Here is an 11,956-nt window from a genome sequence, read left to right on the forward strand (position 1 = left end):
ACACAGCCGTTAGTACTTCAATGGCAGGATAATGTTTAAAAGTGCCTAATAACTTTCTTGGTAAATTAATATCAGGAATGCATACACCATTGGGAATGACTGTAAAATACAAGTTATCAATTTACTTTTTAAGTATTTAATAACAAACACTGGTATTGTTAATAATAATAAATTATTTTTTACTTACTGCAATTCTGTATTATATTTTAAATGTGACAAAAACACCATGTTGTAGTTCTAGCGGACTTAAAACCAAGAACTCATTAATTTACTCTCAGGGTTTCGGGCATCACATCGAGAACACAATTCATCAATGGCATCTTATAGACAGCTGTTAGTGGCAGAATATTACGTACAATGTTCAAAAGTGTCCCATAACTTTCTTGGTAAATTAATATCAGGAAAGCATAAACCACTGGGAATGACTTTAAAATACACGAAACGAGGCCACTTTACTTTGGAAAATTTGTGTTTCATGAACTTTAGGACACCACTGAAAAACAATATAAAAAAAATTTAGTTTAGTTTAAATCTAAATAATGTTATGCGAGTCATTAGATTTGACCGATTCTTCTGTTAATATTATTATACTATTGATACTTTTTAATTACCTGGATGGACGTCTTTGAATGGTTTGGCAATCCCTATTTGTCGTTTAACATTTCTACTAAATCTTCTAATGAATTGGAAACTGGAGGCTGTCTACAGTGTCATATCCTTTTAACCCTATGCCGCGTTTGATGGAACGTACAATCATCTGCTGCTTCGGGATGACGCTAACAAATTCAAATTATTAAGAACAATTATATTTATCATTGTTTAATGGTAGTAATACAACTTGACAATTTCCTGGTTATATACTAATCTGACTGATGGCCGTGAGTTTCCATGACAAATAACTCTTTAGAAAGAGCTGCTACGAAAAAATGCTACCGGTTTATTTATAACTTCAGGACCACTGTTTGGTTGCCGGTTTAACGTCATAGGCCCTGGGTTATTAAGGTCAACACAAGAGAGCTGTCCCAGAACAAAATGGCCAACGATTTATCCCGTGGTAAACTATGAGAATCTAAACAAAACATAGGTAAGGTTAATATTTTAAAAAGGTTACCCGATTTCATATTATTAGGTAGGTATGTTGTAGAATTCGAACTATTTAAGTTTAACTGTCTTCTAAAAATAATAACAATAATAATATAATTAATTTCGGTTGTAGACACTTACGAACGGCCGACGGGTTCGCAGTTTCGCACAGCACTTTTTTGATAATTACTAAAGTTGTCCACAAAAGCATAATAACTAGTAAGCACGGTTTAATATGATCTTATTCCTGTATAATCTGACAAAAAAAAGTGAAAACACAAAAAAAAATATACATAAAATTGTATTGAAAATGACAATCGACAAAATTGCGATAAAATTGAAAAGGTCAAAAACTGCAAAAAGTTGCACTTAAATGTTTTATACATTAATTGGTACTCGTTTGAAACAAATTTATAACCTACTTAGCAACGAATCCGATCACAAATCACAATAGACAAAAAGTTGCAAACGCAACGACATCCGAGCGACCGAGCCCCAATAATAACGGTCGAGAGCCAATCTGAATTTCTGGAATTATTGAATAATCAGGATTTTGGTCTGCTCGAGCAGTGACACGAAAATAGGTTTACTGTAACCACAGAATATAACGTTTATCACCGTAGACGTTGGTAGCACTGGTTTGGCAGCCCGACGCACAGACGGTCTTGTTTCGAGAGCCAGAATGCTTGTGAAATCTGAGTCTGAGCGTCCAGCTAATATCAGCTGTCATAACCAGTCCCTAAAATCTTATTTGTCATGTCTAAAATATCCGAATTCTGGTAATACACACTACAAGTTTTAATAAACTATCGAATATCTATTCGAATTTCGAATGTTTTTAACATAACCGATTAGTAGTTTTTAATAGAAACTATCGAATAGTTCGGTGGACTATTAATAGCCTCAGTGGTTCTCGTTTGCGTGAAACGGCTCTTAATTGTTTATTATGTTGTACGTTTGTGTTGTTTTTAATACAATGAGTACCTTTATCGGCAAACGGGTCGCTGCTCTATTGTATTTTTTAGACTTTTGACTGACGGCGGCATCGCATTCTTATTTGTTAAGATTAACTAGTGGTGAATATTCCAGCTGTTCTGGTTAAATAATTTGGTTGCGAATTTAAAACGATCTTATCATAGGTCTACGGGCAACAAGTACTATCTATTCGATAAACTATTCGAATAGTTTTCATATTCGAATAGGTTATAGATGACTATCGAATAGTTCGAATAGTGAACTACTTTTGAATAGTTCGATAGTGACTATTCGATAGTCCCCATACGCACATTGTCCCAAATCGGTCAAATCTAAATTATTTCTAGATAACATATGTATAATATAATATACCACCGTTCACTATTAAGGGGATTCGATACCGTGATTTCCTTTTTTTGTCCAACACACACGCGCGACACGGTATCTTAGACGGGTTTTTTGCCAAACATTCCATTTGATCTATTGAAGCGATAAGAATTCTGAAAACAGATTTGAATTCGTCGTCAAGTCTACTTGAAATCGACTTTCCCACATTTTTGATGATATCCCCCAAATTCCAGAAAACGTCGTATCAAAAAAAGAGTATTCAAACGTTTTTGTATTTCGATTTTTGGAGAAGCTAAAATCAAAATTATGGGAAAGTCGATTTCAGGTAGACTTGACGACGAACTCAAATCTGTTTTCAGAATTCTCATCACTTCTCTAGATCAATTGATATGTTTGGCAAAGAATCCGTCAAAAATCCTATGTCACGCGTGTGTTAAACAAAAACAGAAAATCACGGTATGGAATCCCCTTAAGCTGAACGCTGATAATAATAAAAACAGCTACAACACTCAATAACAATGAATAGGTAGTTTATAATAATAACTATAATAAGAGTATAAAGACGTAACAACACAAAATATTGTTTAGTGTGTTTGTCTGCGAGTAGAATGTAGATAATAATTAAGATGCGGTTTGACAAAAACCATTAAAATATAAAAAAAAATGTGGAGAAATAAAATTATACATATACTATTATTGTTAAGGTTTAATTAGAATAACACGCTTTCAAATTTCGTGCCACACAAAGTGTGACGTAGTGCACACAATTTTAGGGACTGGTTATAACTCATAATAATTATTGATGTCAGTTTTGTAGTGAAGTATGTTCGAAAAGTTGAACATTTTATCATTTCTCATATCAAATAAATCGCTTGATATTGTAATATAGTTAAAAGATATTAACCTACATAATTATAATTAAAACCGTATACTTCAATACTTGTATTGCCATTTACCCATGTCAATATTACACTATTAAACAAATAAAATTTATACGCAAAATATATGCATTTTTATATAATACTATTAAAAAAATTGTATTTTTACTTCAGTATAAAATATGTTGAGTGTATAATCGTTTTCTACATATTTTATTGATTCTTCCATTTTTTATTTATTGTTTCAGTTATTTAAACAATTTATTATTTTATACAAACTACTTTTCATGATTACTGATCAATGCTGATTTTTATATTTTTGAATATCACGTTAATTTAATATTTTAGATTACAAACAGAGTGATAATTAATGTAGGTACCTATTGATGTTACTGTGTATGTACTTTTTTTTGTCCTCACCTTTTGCTTGATGGAGGTCTTTACCGGTTTTAATATAATGAAACAAATCTATAAATCTTCTTTGACAACTAATACCCCTTTAAAAACTTAATTAAATCATCAATATGGCAATGAACCTTAATCTAAGTCACCTTCAGTAATTTCTGTTTATCGCCACATCGAAATAAAATATAATTGTAAAAAAAGGTGGGCAAGCGGGGACAGCTCTGCTGTACAGTAGGTGTCGAGTGGAATACTCTAATGGATGAATGACATATTGGTATTTACAAGTCTACAACTGTAGTTAAAACTAATTAATTAAATCCCTTTAGCCAGTGTGGTATAGGTAGGAATTGGATATATGATTCATATTTGACAAAATGTTTAATTACCTAATCAATAGTTATAATAATTGTAACACTTTTACAAAGTATATAAAAAAAAAAATTAACAATATTTCTTTGATTGTAGTATTATAAATTTAAATATTCAGGAATAATCTGTAGTTGTGTATCTCTCTTGTTAATGTATTCTAAAACCATATAATATGATTTTAAGAATTTTAAACAAAATTCAAACGTGGGCCTTTTTTCTGGCTGGATATGCCAACATTTTTTCATCAAATTATATCTGAAATAAAACAAAAAAATATAAATTAAAAAATAAATCATTAAATCTACTAATTTATTGTTATTGTATATTTACAAAGCTTTTGGACAATTTATTGGTTTTTCAAGCCTTCCACCGTGTTGAACATAATACATGGCATTTATATTAGATAGTCCTGGATAAGGTTGATGACCTTGAGACATAATTTCCCATAACAAGACACCAAAGGCCCAAACATCGGATTGACTGGTATAGACACCATCCACTAGTGATTCTGGTGACATCCATCTAAGATAAAAATAAAATGTAGATACCACCACAAAATATACTTCAGATATTGATAGTACCGAACAGGCAGTAAAGCTTCTCCTTCTTTTCGGTAACAATGTGCATACATTTTTCTTGCCAATCCAAAATCACCAATTTTTATAACTTGCTCTTTAGGGTCGGAAGACGATACCAGGCAATTACGTGCTGCAAGATCTCTGTGCACAAGGTGCATATTTTTAAGGTATGAGCATCCTTCGGCTACATCGATACACATTCTCATATAGTCCATACGGTTCAATATCTACATTAATATAATGGATACATGTGATTTAAATTTTTTGTTTGTTTTTGATAATAATAATAATAATTATATTAATCTTACTTGGGTTGGTCTGGTTTTTCTTAAATAACTCAATAAATCACCTTCTTTCATAAGTTCCATAATAATAAAATTAGGTTCATTATCTAAACATACTCCAAAAACTCTCAAAATATTTTTATGTTTTAAATTATTCATTATTTTTGCTTCTTTTAAAAATTCTTCTAATACATATTGACTGGTACATCCATTTAATGATTTCAACGCAACACAATATTCAACTTTTTCATTTATTATATCTTTGACATTTCCTTCGAAAACTTCTCCAAAAGCTCCTGATCCCAATCTTTTTGTTAGCGTTATTTGCTTACGTTTAATTCTGATCAATTCATTGTTGTCTCTTTTTTGAAACAACACGGCTCTTTGATAACCCACATTATTAGTAAGTACAAAAGATTGTGGCATTTCTCTAAGTTTCCTTATAATATTAGGCTTTTTAGCACTACCTAATATGATAAAATATATTAAGGTTAATTAATTAAAAATAATACTCACAATTCCAAACAAAATTACTTACAATACTTGATGACCATGGTCAAAAATAGGGAAATCAACAAAAGTCCTGATATTAATATTATCCATGGTTCATCTGATCCATATTCGTACCACAAATGATGATTCTTTGCATTAAATTCATGTTTCACTTTGGACATGAATGAATGATTTTCTAAAATTATTTAAAACAGTATACATCAGTTTTAAATTTTAAAGTTGTCGAAAAAAATGTAATTAGTACTGTGTAAAGTCGTTTCAATGAAAAATAATAACTTATGTGATATTTTACTTGACTTTGAGGGATTTCTAGGAGACGGTATTGGTTGTTGATCAATAAAATTAGATATTAATAAATTGACTTTAAAATGAATTTCTGGATATATAGTTTGATAGTATTTGTTATCATCAATAAAGTAGTCTTCTCTCATTATTACAGAACCATTCGACCAATAAAATAATTCATTCACATATAATAAAGATATAGCATCAGAAAATAGCGCTGTATGTGTGTTATTTCTAATATTTATTACTTTCTGACTGAAATACACCAAAATAAAGACATTGATTTAAAAATCAACTACAGAAAAATGTATGAACACCTACATCAGGAAATAATTATCTTTAGTACATTAGTTTTTCAAACTTACCCATCCAAAGAAACAGACATTATGGTGTTTTGCTTTCGGAATATCACGAACAAACATGACTGTATATAGTTTATAACAAATGGACCGATATCTTCGTTTTTTAAAATTAGTATATTTGACTTTTCAGAATCGGCCAAATCAAAACTATGCAGTCCCAATTTCGAGGTCCAAAATAAAAATCTGTCATAAATGAAATTAAATAAATACAATAATAATCATACACTCATAATAATATTAATCAAAACAATTACCCATTGTAAGGGTCCACTTCAATCTGAGTTATTGCACCAAATCCAGATACTACTTCTTCTAATATTTCATGTTCCAAATCAATTTTTTTAATACTGTACGCTGTTGTTGTGTTAGATTGTATTAAAATATAAAGCTGATGATTCAGCCAATCGTAGGAAATGTCTGTTAATATTTCTCTAGTTGTTAATAAAGTTTTTGTCTTATTCTTTGAAAATGCATATAATGAGCCAGAAGATTCCAAAATATAATATGTATTTGTACGTATATTAATTGATACACCTAAGATACATTTTTATTTTAGTTTATAACATAAGTAAATTAAAGATAAAACAATTGTTACGAATATGCATACCATTGATTGTTTGATTTGTGGAATAAACACTTATAGGTGTATCCATAATTTCGGTAGTTCTTGAATACATTTTATGATTCGAAACAAGTATGATTTCATTCTAAAATAAAAAATAATTAGTTAAACAGTAGTTACCTACAGCTATTGTTAATAATTAATCCCCTTATCAAAAAAAAAAAAAAATTACTTTAGAATTTGTACTACAACAAAAATTGTAAGGTAAAATATATCAGAAATTCCAAACATAACAGTATTATAACTAAGCAATTAACTAACAAAAAAGTAACGAGGAAGTCGCTATGACATATTATGTAAGTTAGTTTTAGTGCTGCAGATTATGTCACTGTAATGGACTGCAGTCCTTGGAAAGTTCCTTTAAAAATGGTACCTATTAGTTCATATTCATCTTGTTTCTAGTTCCTGGCTTACATAAACTAGTTCCTTTCCTCGTTCATCAAAAATTTTAAGAGGTAGTAATAAATTGTTTACTCAGGTAATTATGTAGTTATTATGGTTTTAAAATTTTTAATTTGTTTATTTCATAAAAGTAAAAACCTGTAAGATCACCGTGACTGACTTGACATTTTGTAAACATTGTTATTATTGGAATAGGTATTAATGGAATTAATTTATTAACATTAATACTAATATTATCGTATATTGAGGTATATAGGTTAAATATAAAAGCTCATAATAATTTATATCGACTAAATTTCTAAAAAAAAAAATTACAAAAACTTGCACTAAAAATTATTTAAATTCCCTACCTATACCTACTTGAGAATAAATTAACGAAAAAATTGAACAAATAGGTAAAATCGTTTATGTTCCTCTAAAATCTACAGAATGAACGAAATTCCAATATTATATTCCTTCGCACGAAAAGAAAAAGGAACGACGTTCCCGTGAAGTTCATGAAAATCGAACGAAATCACTGGAACTCAGTGGCGGCGCGAAACTGTGGAGACTTTGAAGCATATTGTATATTTCAAATATTTTTACCACCCTTGAATTGGACCAAAATTTATTAGCGGCAGCAGGGGCCATTAACAATATTATTAATTTATCATAACATTTACCATGATATTTGTGTCGAGGTCTTACGGTTATATATATATATTTACACGCCCATTTCGGACATGAAAGCAATTGCTTCAAATAATCCCACACAGCCGCCACTGCAGTGGAACTATAGATAGTTGTTCCTCTGAACGCGTTCCTTCCCAGCACGACTGCCGACTGGTGACGGACGTGTTACATTATTCAATGATAAAAAAAGATTCCGAGTTCTGAGAAATAACAGTAATAACTCTGTAAATATTACCTTTCCGTCATCAGCTGCTGCTGCTGCCGCCACAGACGTGTTGAACACACAGAATAATAATATCACGTAAACGATCATGACGAAGTAAACGGATTTTTCGCCGTGCGAACGACGACCGGACGATTGAAGACCGCTGCGCGACAAAACCGTTGACCAACAACTACAATGATGTAACGATAACATTATTGCGTCTCGTTTTATTGTCAACAACGATTAATTCACGATGATGCGTCGCGCACTCTGCGTCAACATACCGAAATTCGATATTGGGCATAATAGTCCCCATAAATTGTAAAAATAGACCAAAATTCAATATTCGCAGAGACGACGGACTGGAAACGATCCGTCGGGTGGGCGACGATTACGGTTATCGGTAGGTCGGTGGGGAGGGATGGGGAGGGGGGGTGTAATAGACGTTTACTTATAGAAAATCTATGGTAATAAAGCGAGTGGCCATGTACTACAACTATATCTTGCCGCGCGCCGTGTCCTGGCTAGCCGATGTGCACGCATGCGGGGAAAAACAAAATAGCTTGTATTTCGTCGCATGCGGGCAACGCACTGCGCGCAGAACAGGACGGTCAGAATATAATATAAATATAATAATATAAATAGCACGCGCCCGCCCGCATGTGTCGTCACCGTAAGTACGGTTTCCATCTAGAGCCAAACGGCGGAACAGCACGGTGGCGGTGGCGGTAAAATGAGTCCTGACACGATTTACCACCACCGCGGGGGCACTCCCAAGACAAAACAAGGTTTTTGATCGCCACCGCTGGAGCCCGCGGTGTTTGGGGATGGGGGGGGGGCATTAACTTTGGTTATAACTTATAAAAATGTCCGATATATTTTGTTTCATGCATTGATTTCTTTTAAAGGGGCTGGAGCGTAATCCATTCTGAGGAGTGAAAACTAGGCATTTTATTTGGGCAAGTTATTTGGGTCTCGTGAATGCGTTGAAAGTAATTGAACATTAGTGTGTGTAATTCGTAGTACCGATCAACTTGTATAGGGATTGGAGCCATCATAGTGACCGGATATCGGGATATTGTGCGTCTGTAATTTTACTTACGCGCATGCACGTGTCACCACATATTACTTTATACAATTATAAAAATAATTATATATATTGACGAGAAGATAGAGAGAAACCACACACACACATACGTACGCAGGGGGGGATAACGGACTGAAGCCCCTCCCCCATTGCCCGTAATATTATTACTTTGAAAAAAAAATATTTATCAAGTTTCAACTGTCAACTATAGTAAGCAAGGCGTAAATTTTATATACGTCTTACCAGAATGAATTTATTTTTGAAAAAACATTATATTTGCATACCAATTTTCCTAAAATTATCTGTAATTTTTCGATAAAAGTATGAACTACTTGTATGTAAGACATAGTCTAGCCTTATATTTTATAAGTTTTAAACTACAAATTAATTGTGGTTTTGACGAAATTTGAACTTTAAATGCTTATGAAAAATAACCATGATGCCTATGTATCGTTAATATTTTAGCTATAATAAAAACATACGTATTACATTTTTAAGCTTTTTTATTGTAATTTAAAGAAAAACAATTTTTAATTAATCAAATACAATCCAAGTAAGGACGGTATATAACCAACCCAGACAGTAATTTTTTGTTTAATAATATTATTATAACATTATAATAACGAATAATATTAGTATAACGTTATTATAACATTATTATAATATTATCATTACAAAAAGTACCAACTAGATCCAATTTGCTTCCAAAAACATACATCGGGCATCGAAGTTTATAAGACCAGAGCATTTTTACTACCAGAAAAGTAGAGAAGTTACAAACATTTTAAAATATCTCAAATAAACGTCTAAAATTATTAGACTGGACAAAATAAAAATAAAATGGTAACTAATTTTCAAGCCCCCCCCCCCCCTATTGAAAAATCCTGCGTACGCCACTGTATGTACTTGCCTACACTGTCGGTGGTATTATATTATAATATAGTATAATATATATATAGGTATATGTATATATAGTGCTATACTTGCATATTATTATTTACTTGTATTATTGAATACTCATTGATTACGCCACGCAGGATAATCCGCTTTTATCTGTGCACCAGGCTGCACTCATTTCCCGAGTAGACTTGCAATTTTTTTTGTGTTTTTGAAGAGCAAAAGGTTTTTGTACCTACCTATACATGATTATATTATATTGTATCAGCAGCAGTTTGAACAATTTTAGAACATCAATATCGATTTTAACATATAAAATATAATCCCATCTCGTCGCACAAAGTTCAAACGAGCGTTAAAGTCTTGCTGTAGTTCCACTCCGCGATTGTTCACCTAAACTATAAACGCAGTAATATTTTAACCTTAACCTCTGCTTACAAAATAAACCGAAAACAGCTTGTCATTGTTATATTATGGATAAAAAATCAATAATGCGTAACATATATGCGTCACAAATACAATGAGCACGTATTTATTTTATGGCAATCGATAAAAAATAATAAAATATATAAAAATAGTGCAAAAATTTTGCTATTGGCCGTAGATCGAACCAGGACGTTTAAATACTTGTTGATTAAAATCGACTAGTTTCGCTCAGAACGGATTAAGTAGCCATTATTTTTCTGAAACGTAAAGACGATAAAATGTGAAAAAGAGATGCCCGATCTAAGATCTAACTAGCCGACAACACTTTCACTCTTGCTATCAGCAGCTTCAGAGGATATTGGCAGTCTGGTAGCTTATTTAACCGAAACATCTCTATATGTCGACGGCACCAATGGCCGTACAAGTGTTTTAACTATTTTCTTGGGTATTTAAATAGTTTGTTTGTTATCGTGGTAACGAACTAAATAAACGATTAACTATACCTATATAATATAGAAACATCTCCGGGATTATAATATATTATGATATTTAAATAATATAGGTACATCAAATAAATAATATAATATATTAATGTATGTATAGGTAGGTACTAGGTATATCTATAATATAAGGTATAGGACATTGGTACAATGGTACCTACTTTTGGCTATTTGGGGTAAGTTATCTGACAGACCATCTTCGCTCAGAATCGTGTTTCGAATGCAATGATTTATCATTGAAATTAAATTTTACACACACTCTTATCACTATATGACTTACTCAATGACGAGTTACACTTGACAACTACTGAAGATCCAGTACTAATGAACAAGAATGCTATAGACGTAGCTACGCATTGGCTACAATAATATAAGATTTGACAAAGTTACCCCGACCATTAATATTATTTATTTATTCATTTATTAACTTATCATTTATATAATATTTACTACAAGCTGATCCCGTGCACTTCGTTTCCCGTTAAATGTACCAAGTCTGTATGAATCAAACTTTGTTCAATTCGTTATTTAATATTCGGTGTATGGTGTTCAAAATTTATCTTAACTTTTCTGTTGCCTGGAATAAAAATTCTGATTCGCAGCAGTATATTATCAGGTAGGCAATATACCTGCGGTTGATTGCGGACCCCGTGCTGTTTATACCAAGTTTGTCGTTTTTACTTAATTCCACTTACGGTGGAATAAATAAAAACGGTGGATAATCAATTAATAAAAAATCCTAACCTAACCTATGACCGTACTAAAATCCGATGAATATAAAAAAACAAATTTAACCATTTTTAAATTTACCTATCTTCTTCCCAGAGGTTTAATCTATACATAAACATTAATTTATATATAACCCATAGCAACCATTAATAAATTTCTATCGTAAATCTTAAAATGCCTGTTTGAGCACCTACGGGGGGTGATCAATTCCATTTTTTAATTAGCCTATGACACTCACAATAAGAATGTGGCTTTCTATTTGGTTCAGTACTTTCGGAGTTTATTCCGAACATACAAACAAACGCTATCATTTTATATATTAGTATAGACTTATTT

The 11,956-nt window shown here is 31.8% G+C and overlaps 1 protein-coding gene across 2 annotated transcripts; it reads right to left on the reverse strand.

Moving 5' to 3' along the window:
• Window positions 1–4,043: 4,043 nt before the first annotated feature.
• On the reverse strand, window positions 4,044–8,338 carry LOC132946698 (serine/threonine-protein kinase pakF-like). 2 transcript variants are annotated; one of them, XM_061016758.1, is made up of 10 exons: window positions 8,012–8,338; window positions 6,688–6,787; window positions 6,335–6,614; window positions 6,084–6,263; window positions 5,726–5,973; window positions 5,459–5,608; window positions 4,945–5,387; window positions 4,640–4,863; window positions 4,389–4,580; window positions 4,044–4,313 (listed from the first exon to the last, which is right to left on the reverse strand). In XM_061016758.1, exons 1-10 carry the CDS (start codon window positions 8,192–8,194, stop codon window positions 4,157–4,159), a joined length of 2,157 nt encoding a protein of 718 aa, XP_060872741.1. In that variant the 5' UTR covers window positions 8,195–8,338; the 3' UTR covers window positions 4,044–4,156. The 2 variants fall into 2 exon arrangements, with proteins under 2 accessions (XP_060872741.1, XP_060872742.1); XM_061016759.1 differs by lacking the exon at window positions 8,012–8,338 and adding an exon at window positions 7,767–7,902.
• Between the last annotated feature and the right edge of the window lie 3,618 nt (window positions 8,339–11,956).

This window comes from Metopolophium dirhodum, chromosome 6, assembly GCF_019925205.1.
Source record: "Metopolophium dirhodum isolate CAU chromosome 6, ASM1992520v1, whole genome shotgun sequence".
In the NCBI taxonomy this organism is placed as follows: domain Eukaryota; kingdom Metazoa; phylum Arthropoda; class Insecta; order Hemiptera; family Aphididae; genus Metopolophium; species Metopolophium dirhodum.